Source organism: Ochlerotatus camptorhynchus, unplaced genomic scaffold, assembly GCF_037179485.1.
Source record: "Ochlerotatus camptorhynchus isolate MF236.1 unplaced genomic scaffold, CSIRO-AGI_Acam_v1.1 ptg000370l, whole genome shotgun sequence".
In the NCBI taxonomy this organism is placed as follows: domain Eukaryota; kingdom Metazoa; phylum Arthropoda; class Insecta; order Diptera; family Culicidae; genus Ochlerotatus; species Ochlerotatus camptorhynchus.
Genome location: NW_027040858.1, coordinates 560,565 through 576,693, shown reverse-complemented (window position 1 = coordinate 576,693; position 16,129 = coordinate 560,565). Strand labels below are relative to the sequence as shown.

Genomic DNA, 16,129 nt, shown 5'->3' with positions numbered 1-16,129 from the left:
CGATTTGATGATTGGTGGATCACTACAATTCGTTGGTTGGTTGGTCTGTCAGTCAGTCGGCTGCTTTGTCGACTGTTTAATGGCCAGTTATTCAGACGACTGGTCGATCAATTGGTTGGTTGATCAGTAATTTGGCGGTAGTTGGTCGGTTGAGTAATAGATCGGACATTACCTGGTTGGTTGGTTGGTCGATTATTTGGATTTCCAGTCAATGTGTTATTTGGTTCATCAGTTAAATTTGTTCGATGGTCGGCCAGTCAGTTGGCTGGTTGGTCAGTAGGTTGGATTTTCAGTCGATTTGTTAATTGGTTGATCAGTCAAATTCGTTGGTTGGTCTGTCATTCAGTTGGCGATAGTTGGTCGGTTGGCTAATATATCGGACATTTAGACGCCTGGTTGGTCGATTGGTTGGATTTTCAGTCGATGTGTTAATTGGTTGATCAGTTTGTTCGTCGACCGGTCAGTTAGTTGGCTGGTTGATTGGTTGGTTGGATTGTCAGTCGATATGTTAATTGGTTGGTCAGTTGGTTCGGGTTTCAATTGAGTTTATAATTAATGGATCACTACAATTCATTTAGTTGGTCGGTTAGTTGGTCAGCAGTCGATTTGTTAATGAGTTGATCGGTCAAAATTTTTGGTTGGTCTGTCAGTCAGTCGGCTGATTTGTCGACTGGTTAATGGCCTGTTATTCATATGACTGGTCGATCAATTGGTTGGTTGATCAGTTGATTAGTCGGTCAGCCAGTTGGCTGATTGGTCGGTTGGTCGATAGATCGGCATTCAGACAATTGGTTGGTCGGTTGGTTGGATTTCCAGTCGATGTGTTAATTGGTTGATCAGTCAAATTTGTTCGTTGGTCTGTCAGTCAGTTGGCTGGTTGATTGGTTGGTTGGATTGACAGTCGATATGTTAATTGGTTGGTTAGTTGGTTTGGTTTTCAATCGATTAGTTAATTGGTGGATCAGTACAATTCGTTGGTGGTAAGTAGTCGATTTGTTAATTACTTGATCAGTCAAAATTTTTGGTTGGTCTGTCAGTCAGTCGGCTGTTTTGTCGACTGGTTAATGGCCAGTTATTCAGACGACTGGTCGATCAATTGGTTGGTTGATCAGTTGATTAGTCGGTCAGCCAGTTGGCTGATATATCGGACATTTAGACACCTGGTTGGCCGATTGGTTGGATTTTCAGTCGATGTGTTAATTGGTTGATCAGTCAAATTTGTTCGTTGGTAAATCAGTCAGTTGGCTGGTTGATTGGTTGGTTGGATTGTCAGTCGATATGTTAATTGGTTGGTCAGTTGGTTCGGGTTTCAATTGAGTTTATAATTAATGGATCACTACAATTCATTTAGTTGGTCGGTTAGTTGGTCAGTAGTCGATTTGTTAATTAGTTGATCAGTCAAAAATTTTGGTTGGTCTATCAGTCAGTCGGCTGCTTTGTCGACTGATTAATGGCCGATCTGGTCGATCAATTGGTTGGTTGATCAGTTGATTGGTCGGTCAGTTAGTTGGCTGATTGGTCCGTTGGTCGATAGATCGGCATTCAGACAATTTGGTGGTCGGTAGATTGATTTTTCCGTCGATTTGTTTATAGGTTGACCAGTTCGGTCATTCGGTCGGAATAGATTGATCGATTGGTTACTATGCTAGTCAGTAAACTTAAGTTGAATGTAACCTTGCAAGTAACTAAAAATTATTTTCTCTGAGACATCACTTCAGATTGAAGGAGCCTCTCGTCGTTTCATGCGAAATAATAAACAGAAAAACAAAGACTAGAGTTTTTGCAATCTGAAGTCATGTCTCAGAGAAAACCATTTTTGAAATTTTGATAGGCTCACACTTCACCTATATTCATATTTTTTTCTAAAATTTGGCTATTTTGAATCTTGCAAAAATTGAGAATTCGATATGTTTCAACAAATAATAACTCGTCCAATCGATAAACCGTTTGAGACAAAATTGTAGTAAAACATAATTACTTTTTAGGAAAATATACACGGTAAAATAAATCAACTGAATTTCGGTAAAAATTAAAAAAAAATAACTTAAATAACAATCATTTTACATTTTTTAAATATTTTTTATCAAGAAAATTCCTACCTAGGTAAAGTTTTCATTTTGGACACTTTTTGGATTTTTACCCAATATTACCTGAATTTTGTTTTAAAGTGTATATTTTTCCTGGAATGAAATTATTTTTTCCTACAACCTTTGTCTCAGACGTCATTTCGATTGGAAGTGATGTTTTCGAACTATGATTTGTTGAAAAATATCGAATACGCCATTTTGAATTTTGGTTTGCATGACTGAATTTTAGCTCAAATTATCGACCATAACAAGCAATTACAAAAAGTTTCATGCAAATTGGAGAAGGTCTAAACCGAAAGTTTATTTTTTAGCTATTTCACCTGAAAATTTGATTTTGATCAATATAATATCTCATAAAATAGGCATTGTAGGTGTGAGAGACTCAAATTTTCGAAAATTTTGCGAAAGTAAGAGTGCCTATAATAAGAGTAACATCATGTCAGCCATTTGACAGGTCTTCTGCTCGATTGGAATGATGTTTTCCAAGCCGTTTACAGATAATCGGCTGATGCAAATTTTGACATGTCGTCACTCTTCTTAAAGGCACTCTAGTAAAAGGGTACAATGCCTACTTGATGGAGGAAAGATTAGTTCGAAAATATACCACAAGGCGCTGCTAGCGAGTTTATCAAAGCGTCGAAAGGACAAAAGGTCGAAAGGACAAACGTTCGAAGGAACAAAAGATCGAATGGACAAAATGTCTGATTGAACTTAGAGGGACAAAAGATCGAAATTGCATAAGTTCGAAATGGATACACTGGTCAAATTGTTGGAGGATAAAATCGGTGGCTAACTCTCAAATATTTTTCCTTTTCCATGAGCAGTTCTTTGTAAAATTAAAATAACATATAGTTCCTGTGTGTGTGTCACGGCAATTCAAGAGACAATTAACTGCCGTTATCTAGAATATATTCCTTCTTTAATCATGAGCAGCTCTTTTGGGAGTATGTCTTTAAGCTTTTTTTTAACTCTGAGCGAACAATATTTTGTCAATTTTGATGTTGGTTTTTTGAATATTTCTCCACTTCTTCTTTTTGTCCATTTCGATCTTTGTCCATTCGACCTTTTGTCCATGTCGACCTTCTATCCACATCGACCTTTTGTCCAATCGACCTTTTATCCGTTTTTAAATTTTGTTCAATTCGAACTTTTATCTCTCCAAGTTCAGTTCGACGTTTTGTCCATTCGACCTTTAGTCTTTCGACCATTTGTGATAGATTCGGTTGTCTTATAAAATATTGTGTGAATATCGAACTACCAATTTGAAAAGTCTTCGTTCGAACTATCTTTGGCATAAATGTACAGATGGGAAAGCAATACTTAAGGGAAGACAGTTTAGTTTAATATTCTTCTACTAAAAATCATATTTACACTACCCACAAAACATTAGAACAGTTCAAAAATCGATTTACTTTGAGTAAATAGTAAATTCTTTGATTCGTTGTAAACATTCTTTTCGATTCTTTCCCAGCAATTTCTAGCCTGCAGAGACAGTGTCGAAAGATTTTTTGTTTCAATCAATCCTCCATCTTTAAATAGAAACCACTGATTCCCCTCGCCAAACAGAGAAATGATACAAAAATGCTTGACGTCACGTCGGAAATCGACGACCACCACCACCACCACACGTCGTCGGTCGGTCGGTGGAATGTCAAATCGAGTTCTATTTTCACGCCATCAATCGGCTTTCGCCCCACACACGTGTTGTGCTGCTCCGTCCTCGGCCGGGCCTGGAATCCACACGATCCTCGTCAGTTGAACTCCCTAATCTTCCGCGCAATTTTCCGCCCATGAACCTGCCACGGCGCTGCGATGAATCATCCGATCTTGTTGTGTCGGTGTGGGAACATTTGTGAATGAATTCAACAAATTCAATGGTTAATTTCGCATACTCGTGGTGAAGCCCTTCAATTGAACTCGACAAACTCACGGAACTGAACTACCGTCGTCGGTTTTTGGTTTTCCTCGGCGCAGAATGAGAAGGAGGAAAGAAGCTCTGTTTATTTATACATTCCATCTCGTTACAGTCGGTGAAAGATGTTGGCTAGAAGAAGACGATGATGATGATGATGATGATGCTGATCATCGTCACGGTCGCCATGTGTAGTGCTGCAACGGGAATGCCATCAATTGATCCCGCTCTTGGTTCAATTGTGTTTATACCTACCAGGCAAGTTGCAATGTTTCCCCCAAACCGGAATCTGGTTTTGATTTAGCGCACTTGAGAGCAGATTGTTTTGAAAACGCCAGTTGGAATGTGAGTTGTGTAAAACGACGCACACCCTGTGAATCGGTTATCGTCATTAAAGATGGTTTGGAAAGAAAAGCCACATTTAATCAGCATTAACGACCGAAATTTTCCCATTTCAAACAATGCCCATCTCACACAAGCAAACGGGTTGAGATGGTTGATTATTTCCTTCATTTCGGCTCCATTCAGTGCAGCACTAACTTGTCACCTCGTTTTGAGTTTCATCTTGAGTTAAACCGTATTTAGGCGCTCAGCCCAAAAGCAACTAAAATGTCATAAATTATAATCACTCTGAAACAGTACATGGCGACCGACCGACCGCCGTAACTTCATTGTAGCGAGTAGACGGAGAGTGTGTCAAAAGGTTAGGAAAATCAACAAGCGTAGCAGGCCATTTTTGCAACGATCGTCAAGATCGCCTTCTTTGTTGTCCCTAAAAAAGGGTGGCATGGCACATTCCAAAGGCGGTGCCAAGAGATGCGTTTCGGTCTGTTTATTCGACATTGTCGTCACGGCAAAAATGACAGCAGTCAAAGCGCAAAAGAGGAAGCTTTTTGTTGTTGAACGTCAAACAGAGCTGTCTCCGACGGCTGGTGGTCTGCGATCGATTGACATCAGAAGACGGGATGATTATATGAACAATACGCTCTCGCACTCACACAGATGCACTGTGCAGCAGGAAAATTGGATTGTTTTAATCTATAATTAGTGTAAAATTAGGAATCCCATTCGACAATGTTAGGGACGCCACTTCTTGGCTATTTTGTTGCGAGCCGGATGTGAAGCTTGAACAGCATTTTTGCCATGTAGGTATCGCAGTTTGGTGCAAGGCCAAGCGAGGGTGAATGTACTTGCGCTTGTGTTGTGGCAAGGTTACCTAGGGGACCTTTGGAGGTAGACACGATGTCGGGGTGTGGTCGGATGTAGTGGTCTTAAGATTTGATTAAACCAGTTTTTTTTTTCAACAAAATTTGTGCAATCAACGTATTATCATAGAGGTAACTCTAAGACTAGAAGGTCCCGAAGAAACGTGCTGAACTTTTTGGCTCAGCTCTGTTACTGTCTTCGGTCCCAAGCTAAACGATTCACCCCTCGAAACATAGGAATATCCACTAACCCCTCATTTTATCTGTCAAACTTTCATAGCGAATCAAAACAAACATTGTGTAGTACTAGAATTTTGACTAGAATGGGGTACGTTAATCGGTTGCTTGGGACCAATAGGCTAGTCAAGTAGTGAGCCAATTAAAAATCGTTAGTTTCGTATTGATTGTTGGTATTATTGAGTTATCCAAAGAGGCATTGAAAAATTTGATTTTTATAGCGAAATTATAGCAAGGAAAACGTCTGAATTTTTCAGTGTATGTAAATTAACTGATTTTAAGGGTAGCTCAATATCACCTAGACGTTATAGGCCTATATAAATGTTGCACGGCGAGGTGTGGGTGTGAAATCGTTTTTTTTTTGTATAGTTCGTTTATTTGTTTAGGCTCATTCGCAGTAGCTTTACGGATCCGAAATTCAGTTTTTGTTTAACAAAAATACTTAAAACTAAAATTAGTAAAGCGGGGGGTGATTACTCGCGGCCGGGTGTGAAATCTTAGAATGCTTCTATTTTTTTTTCGAGAATTCTACGGGTACTGAATAGATTATATTAAATATTAAGAATTAATAAAAAAAAATATAGGTAGATTTTGATTTCTTATCACGCATAGCAAATGAAAAATAGATGCTTAAAAAAAAATCTCCCATACCTCACCGTGCAAAATATTGAAATCTCCATCATTATGACGTTTTACAAGGTGTCCATCAGAAGCCAAGCATTTTATTAAGCATTTGGCGAAGCCGATTGATTCAACCCTGGAGTTACTTTCGTCTTTATTCAGTATTTTTCGAGGGGCTCAGTGGCCTGAGAGTTGTCGTCTTTGATTACTGAGCAGAAGATCGTGGGTTCAATCCCAAGCTCTTTCACATTGCATTTTAGGGTCACATCGCTCGCTCGTCGTGTTTTGTGTGATAGTTTTCGTTGTCGTCGTCACCGGGTTTGAATTCTTATGGCAACAACTCGGTCACAGGTGGTGTGTTGTGATATGAGAGTCTCGGTGGCCTAGTGGCCTAGCAGAGACCATTTTTTCCTTATTGAGTAGAAGAGTTCAATCCCAGGCTCATTCACGATATAGAGACAGTATTGTCAGATCGCTTTTTCTGGTAACACGAGTAAATAAGAAACAGAATATTGTCGGATTCGCACGGTGTATTTGTTAGAATATCATGCAGATCAAAATGAAAATTCAGCATTCCTGAAACCGTCACCATTGGAAAAACAAGATAATTTCTATGTCATTTTGAGACTATTAATCAAGTGTTTCGTCGGGGAAACTTTTTCATGCAAAATATGATTAAATTTGAGAATTACTTTTTTTGAGTCACCTTTGTCTAAATCGAAAATATCGAGAGAAAAAGTTATTGAAAATTTCTCGATGATAAATTTGAGTAGTATTCTCAAAATGACGGGAAAACTCTCCCTTTCAAACGGTGAAGATCTCGGAAAAACCACCGACGGGATTGAACGGTTATAACGGCCACTCGATTAAGGACTCGCTATAAGAGACTCGGTGGCCTAGTAGCGACCGTTTTTGCTTACTGTGCAGTTCATCCATAAGTTCCTTTTTTAGAGTTGTTAGTGCCGCGATGAAATCAAAATTAAATTACATGGAACGAACAAATGAATTAATAGATAATCGATGGATAAATGACTCATTTAATGGTAAATTATAAATTAATAATGAATTAAAATAATTAGTGTAGTTTTAAGGGGAAATAAAATATAGAAATTATTTGGGGAAAAAATGTTGTGAAATTTTCCCCTAATTTGTTACGATATTAAATTAAAAGAAAAGTCTCGTTACCTCCAGGAAACTTCCTAAAAGTTCAGATAACTTTGTAGAGCTTCAAGGAACTTCGTAGATCTGTAGGAAACTTCACAAAAGTTCCAGGAACTGTATTGAAGTCCAGGGAACTTCGTATGGGAAAATTAAGAAATCTTTCTAGAAGTGCAGCAAATTTTATAGAAGTTCAGCTTACTTTGTAGAAGCTCAGCAAAGTTTGTGGAATTTCAGGAAACTTAATAAAACTTCAGTGAACTTCGTAGAAGTGCAAAGAATGTTGTAGATGTCCATCAAATTTTCTAAGTTCAGTTTTTTACGGCAACATCTACGGGGTGCAATTTCAAAAAACCAAAATCGACCGCGTTACGAAAAGAGGTCAGGTTTTGACTACTTATAACTCTGTCAATAGTGGATGGATTTGAATTCTAAACATGCCAATGGATTGGACAATTTTCTACGAATTAAATTAAGACCATATCAATTTTCAATAGGTCACTATTGAAAATTGCACATATGTGCAACTGTTGCTATGATGATTAAAATTTTCACCGAGTGCCTGCAAAAAAGCGTTTTCCCTAACACAGATTTCAACGTTGAATTCCATCCGGTCTCGCCAACGGTGTTTATTGAAAAAGTGGTGGAGTCCGGTCGTCATCAGCAGCAGCAGGAGCAGTACTTTCGGCGCGTGGCGTTGTACTTTTTGTGCACGAAAATGTCATCAGAAAACGAGGCGTTTCCGTAATGGGAAAAAGTGGTTTCTCTAACACAGTCGCCGAATATTGATACCGAGGGCGTAATCCTTCGTCAAATCTACGGTCGTTTTTTGGATACAACCTCTTACTTTTTTTAAATTTAGTTTATTTGGTAGGCTCAAATTTCCAAAGGACTCCTCGCAGTCGAAAAGCAGTGAAGTTTCGTTTTGATAACAATATTAATGAGGACAATGTTTCTTTTACGCATCCTGGGTGGCTTCCGCTTTACGCTTTCAGCCGTGCCCTCAACTCCCTTACTTCTTCAAATTGTTTTTCATTCAGCTGCTCCCGTCGTCTTTTATCCGCTCCTACTCGGTATAGTCAAGAAGTTCAGTGAACTTTGTAAAACTTAATTGAACTTTGTAGAAAATTAACGAACTTTTGAAAAATCTAGAGATTTTTGTAGAAATTTGGAAGACTTTAGGAATTTTTATTTAGCTCCAGAGGACTTCGTAATAACTTTAGAAGCTTTGTAAAACTTCATATAACATCATAGGGATCCAAAACACTTCGTAGAAATTCTGGGAACTTCGTAAAGCTTCAGGGAACTTTGTAAAAAATCAGGAAATTTCTAGAAATTAATGAAAAAGTGTTTATTTTTAGGCAACCTCATAAAGGCTCGGGACCATTTTTTATTTTCAAGTTCAGTGGACATGCAATATTTCAGGAAATTCCGCACAAGTTCAGGAAGCTTCCTGGATCTTTAGGGAACTTTGCAGAAAATCAACGAGAAACGTAGAAGTGAGGCAAAATTTGAGGATCTTCGTTAATGTACAATTTTGCTTTGGTGTGATGTCCAAAAATTCAAACTCGGTTTTTTTTTCGACGCATCATTGACACGCATGGCGGTTGAATTTTTCGGACATCCATCGAAGTAAATTGCACCTTAAACTTCGTAGAAGTGCAGATAATTTTGTAAAAGGTCAGAGAACTGCATAAAATTTTGGTAAACTTTGTAGAAGCTCACCCAAGTAACATTGCAGGTTGTATCGAGGTTTTGTAGCATTCTACAAGTCTAAATCATGGTCTACAGAACCCTCATAAAACCAAAATTGTTACTTGGGCAGTCAAATGTCGTAGAAGTTCAGGGAATTTTGAAAAAGTTCAGGAAGAACTTCAGGGTTCCTCGAATCAGTTTAGGGCAGTTTTTGGCTATATACAGCTGAACAACGGATATACCAGTTCTGATGAGACCCGTGTATAGCCAAAAAGGAGAAATAACGTGCCCATGGTTACTTGAGTTCGTAGCAAATTCTCACAGATCTTACTTCAAAAACGCTCGATAAACTTCTGAAGTTTGGGGGATTTCAAATAATTTCTGGGAATTTCCCAGATGTTTGGAAACGTTCAAAGATTTTTTTAGTTGAAATGCTCAATTGCGTCAGCTTTACGGAGCCGATAATTTATTGTTTCGTAGCAATATTTACTTAATTCTAGGTCTAGTAGAAGTTGGGCCGAATACTCGCGGTTTACTCGAGGTTAGATGGGTACATTGTCGAAGGATAGGATCAGAGGATCAGGGGAGGATCTTAGAATGGTGTTTTTTTTTTTGTCTCATCAGAGCGTTGCCACCGTAGATGAGATTTTGGTAAAATAAATAAAGCTTGAATAAAGGACCATGGAAGAAGCTCAGGGAGCTTTGCGCAAGTTGATGAAATTTTTTAGAAGCTCAGGGAACATTGTATGACTAATAGGAAATTCATACAATTTCAACAAACTTGGTAGAAATACAGTTAACTTCATAGAAGTTTAGGAAACTTTGTATCAGTTATGGAAAACCGTAAATATAGCCGGAATTTCCGATAAGTTCAACGAACTTCTTATAAGCTAAAGAAACATCGGATAAGCACAATGGATTGAAAAGAAGTTTGGGGAGATTCGTTTGAGCTTATGGAACTGAGTATAAGTTTAGGAAAATACGTGGAATTTTAGAAAACTTTTAAGATAGGGTAGAGAGCTACTTCGTCCTAATCGCCCATTTTGGGCCTGCCGAGCAGAAAACATCAAACAAATCCACGATTTTGGCGTTAAGAATTCAAGTATGCGTTTGGCGCTAGTTCAAAAGCTAACGAACGAAGTCAACGCGTGATATGAATGTTTGCACCCATTATTATCAAAATCAAAACAAGCGCTCCAACCGAATCTATTTGTATGCTTTAGGTCGAATTTAAAATCCGTAGTCCGAGATTGGGGTCAAGAAGCAGTGTTGGATTTTTAACAATATCTCAACAATTTTTCACTCTTTATCAAATCTTATGGTACATCAATTGAGAAGGCAATTGCAGTGAAATAAATCTCAATTTTGTGAAAAAATCCACTCGAAAAATAGAGTCAAAATTACATCGAAGCCTTGTTCACGGAATTTCGATTAAATATCACTAAAGGATACTTTTTTTCTAGACTTCAGGTTGATTATTCTAAAGATCTGTAACTGCTTAAAACAAAATAAAATCCCTCGTAACTTTTCAAAAGGCTCTAAGTAACAAAAGTAAAGAAATCGAGCTATTGCTCTTCTATCATACTATGTGATACAAAAACACCCATCCATATTTACTTTCATTTATTTAAGATAATCATAGGCCAAAAAGTTGTCCAATGAACAGTTTGAAACGAGGGTTACTTGATTACGTCGGAAATTTGGACTGCCTAACATTTTCTAAAGGCAGGGCATGGAAAACCAATGTAAGGTTGTAAGTAAGGGTACCAGTCATTTTTTCCGATGTTAGGTACTCTTTTCTGAAATCTGTGAAAGGGAATCCAATGCAACACTCATTGCTTATGTCATTGAAAAAAACCGTTCATGTTCGAAAAATGTAACATGTCCGATGTACAACTTGACGTTCCAAGTGATTTTTTCTATATTGTTTCTACTGAATTTTAACATTATTGACTAACTACGGTTAAAAATAGTATTGAAGAATGCATTGTTTCTAAACAGTTAAAATAATAATCTGTCGAACTGCAGCTTCAATTTTCTCAAAATGGCGGATATGTTAAATTGAGGCCGCCGGAAATGTGACTAGCTGTCACTAGTGAGGTGACTCCCCATTTGATTTGCACGTAACGTCACCTGACTCGCGGCGCAGAATAAGGGGGATTGGTCCTTTTGAAAAGTTACGCGAGAAATGTCGTATCTCAGATTTGCTTCCAAAAAGACGGCAGCTTGATCAGGAAGTATTTAAAAGATATCTAGCTGGCCGAAGGTTTCAGTTATGTCCTACTCTAAAGATCTTCTAAGAAAATTCTTCTATCTTCTTGAATATTCTGATTTTTTTATTAAATAAAGGAACAGACTAATAATCTAAAAGTCCACATCTAGACTATCATTTGAACCGGGTGGAACCTTTATTCAACTCTTTCTACACAAAAATATAACTCAGAAATATAAGACATACAAAAATTTGACCAAGATTGATTTGTAGAGAATTAGATTAGAAAATGTCAAAAAATTTGAAATATCATTCATACACCGAAAAACATTTATTTTAAAAAAAGTCTCATTAACGTAAATTTTGAAAATTTTGATTATTTGGTTTCAAACAAACTAATTATCTACAAGTCAAAGGTCATATACATCCCAAGATGAGCACTTTTATAGGAAAAAAATATTCTAACAAGCGCTTTTTCGTGTTTGCATTGAATGAAATCACAGCTGATGACCCAAGTAACATTGCAAGCTTTATAGAGGTTTTATAGCGTTCTACAAGTCTGAATCATGTTACTTGGGGAATGTCATCCCAAAGCGGATAAATTGCAACCAGATCCCTTCCAAACTCGACTGAAACATTGTTGGTGTGAAGACTTTAACCTACGAAGCAAATTAAGCATAGTATGGTATTATTTTTTTTTCAGTGTAGGTATGAAGAATGTCAAAATTTGGTGACGCAACCATCAAACCGACTTGGACTCATCAGCCTCCAAACGAAAGGTACCACTGTTCCTTAGAATGCTATTGAATATTTTTGGAAAGGGTCAACTGGTTCCGGAGATATTTTCTAATAAATTCATTTTTATCAAGGCTCAAATGCGGAAGCTTTACGGAGCCGAAATTCATTTTACATTTTACAATGTTTCTTAACACTAGAGCTAGTACAAGAGGGGTCCGAATACTCGCGGCTTATTCGAGGGTACGGGCTACAATCTATTAACAGAAAGGTGCCGGTGATATGGCCGAAACATTTTCCGATGAATACGGATCACGGATCCAACTTCTCAGTGTAGGAATGATATTTTTATGTTTGTGATATTTTCTTCTGCAATCTCACATTCTTCTCTAAAATTCGATTGTTTAATTGAAATTGTTTAAGATTTTATCAGTTTTCACAGTTTTCAGCTAAACACAATTGTGGATTAGTCAGTCAGTTTGTATGTTAATCAAATGTAAGCGATCCATAATTGTGGGTGATCCGTAAGTATATTTGTTCTCCTTCTTTCAAAAAGGGATTTTTTTTTCATGTCCCCTGAAAAAGTATGCAAAGTTGCTTAATTAACAAAGTCTTACAACCATTAAAATTCAAAGGAATTGGTAAGGGTTCTTACAACAGGCGCTTTCGTCTATTCCAAATTCGTTCAAATTTAAACTTGATGCTTGGGTGGTGAACCGAAGACTTCGTTCGATGAATTTCGACACGGTCCACTGAAATTTTGTAATTTTTCATACCTGCACTGAAAATAAAAATCATAGCATGCTTAGCTTAACTTTCTTAAGCAATGTTTTATTCTAATTTGTAAGGGATCTTGATGAAATTTACCCGCTTCGGGATGAAACTCGTCTGCTGCGGTTTCATTCAGTGTAAAAACGAAAAATTTCATTTTCCTGTAAAAATGTACATCTTGAGATGTATGAATGACTTGTAAATAATTAGTTTTTTTGTATCTGTAATTTTTTAATAATTTAAAAACATCAAGTTGTTGCGAAACACATTCTTCCTACACTGAAAAAATATGTTTTTTACATTTCATATTTTATATAAATTCGAAAATATTTTTTTCAGTGTAGGAAGAATATTTTTAACGTTTTCACATTTTCTTATGAAAACACACACATAATTCTCTACAAATAACTCTTGGGAAGCATTTTTGAGTTCAATTTGTTTGTAGAAAAAGTTGAAGAAAATTTCCATTTTGTCCAAATAGTCGTCTAGATTTTTTCATGGAAAATAAGTATGCAAAGTTGCCCTAGTAGCACGCTTGTCACAAATTAATTGCAGAAACTTATATACGACTTATTTCAGTCATAAACAAATTGCTATAACTTATTGTGATGAAAGTGTGCTACTCGGGTGCTTAAGCATACAAAATGTTTACACCCAAAATGTTTCATTGGGATCTGAGCGGGTGCTGCCAACTCCGTAGTCGAGTTGTCGTCAATTTGCCATATAGATAAAGTTCTCAGTTGTGACATTTGTTCGTGTTAACACTCCGAACACGATGCCTCCAGTAAAATGTGTTACGCAAATGAAAAATCGTTGCTCAGCAATTTATCGACCGATTTTAAATCTATTGAAACCGAATAAAGCTTTAAAGTATGTAGTTTCAAATACCGCCAACGGATTTGAAATTCGTCAATAGATGGCTAGCTATGATTTTTCAAACATTGCAAGTTTTACCGAAGGCATCGTGTTCGGAGTGTTAAATAACTAAACAGGAAACAGAAGAACCCGCTCAAGGATTTCTCATGAAGATATTTATTACTAATATAACATGATATTTTTTAGCAGAATTTAACGAATTCTCAAAATCAATACGCAGGGTTAAGATCTAATTCCCGCCATACGGAACAAAACCCCCACTTTACCGATCTTTTTCGAACGCTTTTGTACAAAAAATGCAATGTTTCTAACAAAGATGATTTCAAAATGTATTTACCTTTCCATACGTAATGTTAGATTAGCTAGAAAGTCACACATTTTTTAAATATTGATAGAAATCTAACACTGCTTCTTGTTTACAATTCCGTCATACGGCTTTCAATTCAGTTCAAACACATTGAAACGCCATTTAATTCACTTCGGCCTACAGATGAAGTCAGAAAAAATTGATTCGCTAGAAACGTTCATATTATGCGTTCTTGTAGACTTTGTTTTGTAGCTTTTGAATAAACTACACAGCAAAAAATTAATTTTGATATCACATTAAAGTGGATGCACTTCAATCGGGTCGAAAATAAGGTGTAATATTATTTGCCAAAAAGGACAAAATTATCATTAATACAGTGCATGAAGTGACATTACGCTACTTTTACTGCATTTGTTTATTTTTGTGGCCATAAAAATTACATGAGATTTTTAACATGATTGAAGTGCATCTTCTTGGATGTAATATTAAAATTTATTTTTTACTGTGTATCGTGCCAAATTCGTATGATTGATTCGTTCACGTCGAAATCATTGACGATATGACGGAAATGGGCACCTATGCCCGAAGTAGCTCCTACCCTATTTCAATATCTACGTTTAAGTCAATAAATGTCTATCCATCTGAATATTACCTACGAATCAAATATTTTTTTTTTCTTTTTCCATATGGCTAACCAACTGTGAAGCAACCTCAAAACAAGGTCAAGCCACTTGGCAACTGCTGGAAGCTCGAGTTCCCCTTTCACTAAGTCAACTATAGCCGAACAGAGTACCACCAATTCAACCATCCTATAGGTTCCAGCCAGCCAGTCAGACCGACTCAGCAGTGGTCGGTCATTTCCGATTAATTTTAACGAGACTTTCCCACAAAAACTTCCAAGTGCAAACACACTCCATTCATAGCCAACTGTTGGCTGCGCGAGATCGTAAACAAAAACTAGCGAACTGAAGCCAAACTTTCTTCCTCTCTATCGCTCTTTGTGGCATACAAAAAAAAAAGAATAAGCAAGCCCTCTTGTGAACCACTCCAAAACACTGGTGCTGCGCACCTAATTTGCAACATTTATGACCCGTATCCGACGAGTCTGGGACTTTTGTCGGGGCGGTTCACCGAAACCGAGAGGCGAATCAGTGAACTCTTTACACCCTGTTAACTCCGTGTGTGTGAACTCGATGAAGGCCACAGGTACCTACTATAAAGTAGAGAGTTTTCAATTTTGCGACTCACCACTATCATCCGCAGGGCACCAAGTTCGTGGGCAACGTCCGTCATTACGCTGATTTTCGGGGGATTTTCACTGCTGGAACTACTGGCTGACTGCTCCTCCTGGTTGGACAGTGTGCTTGATTGCTCTGCCTTGTTCACCTGTCGGTACAGTTACCACTCAATCTTCAACTTGAACGAATTTCGTGTTTGTGTTTATCTTGATTTCTTCACCTTTACTGAAATTACTGTCTGCTCCACTGGTTCTTAAATATGTGGTTCTGTGTGCGCTCGTTTCGCCAATTATGCCACTCGCGCGATTCGAAAAAACACTCGCAAATTTGCACAATTGTTATCCAATAATCATAACACTTCGCTGACCGTCGAACCGCAAACCAAACAATGCCAATGTACACTTGACTTTGATTTTGCAGATCTTAATTCAGTGTTGCTTTTTTCCTGAACCTTTTCTTCACCCAACACTATTGCTCCTAACTTCAAATAACAGTAGGCTCGATCGCTCCTCACGATGAATCCTCTCTGTCCTAGCGCTGGATGCTGACTGACTGCTTGACGATCCTCTTGTCCACAAGAAAATCTGCAAACTATCCTCGTTTCTGTAGATTCAGTGACCTCGTGCTAAAGAATCGACCACCACCGACCGACTCGACTGTGTGCTTGAGTTTTCCGAAACTATGCGAAAACTGAAAATCCTCTCAATGTGTGCGCGGCGGTCCACTCTTGAAATCAAAAAAATAAAATATAAACGTAAGTAACGATGCGATGCGATCACTTTAATTACTTTCTTGCGAGTGAGCGGTGTCGAAATTGGTTAAATGCTTTTATAAATTTTCACTGCTATTCCATGTGCCCGCCGCGCCACCACCACGACGCGATCAACAAAGATGAGTGAGAGAGTGCAAGCGGCTCAAATGCTGCTGCCACCCTGCACCCTCCACCCAACCACCCACCACACGTTTGATGATTTTTTTCCACGCTTGAAAATGTTTACCCACGTGAGAGCGAAAAAAGAGAGAATTTGAAATTTCGCGCGCGTTCATTGGAGCATTTCTTTCGAAACAGAGAGAG

At 37.7% G+C, this 16,129-nt stretch overlaps 1 protein-coding gene across 1 annotated transcript in view; it reads right to left on the bottom strand.

Annotated features, from left to right (window-relative positions):
* Window positions 1–15,857, bottom strand: part of LOC135710109 (actin-binding Rho-activating protein) — a 42,556-nt gene extending 26,699 nt beyond the window's left edge. The window contains exon 1 of the mRNA XM_065232595.1: window positions 15,065–15,857. Within this exon, the coding sequence (XP_065088667.1) occupies window positions 15,065–15,109 (45 nt within the window). The 5' untranslated portion in view covers window positions 15,110–15,857. The remainder of the gene's footprint in view (window positions 1–15,064) is intronic.
* Window positions 15,858–16,129: the final 272 nt, after the last annotated feature.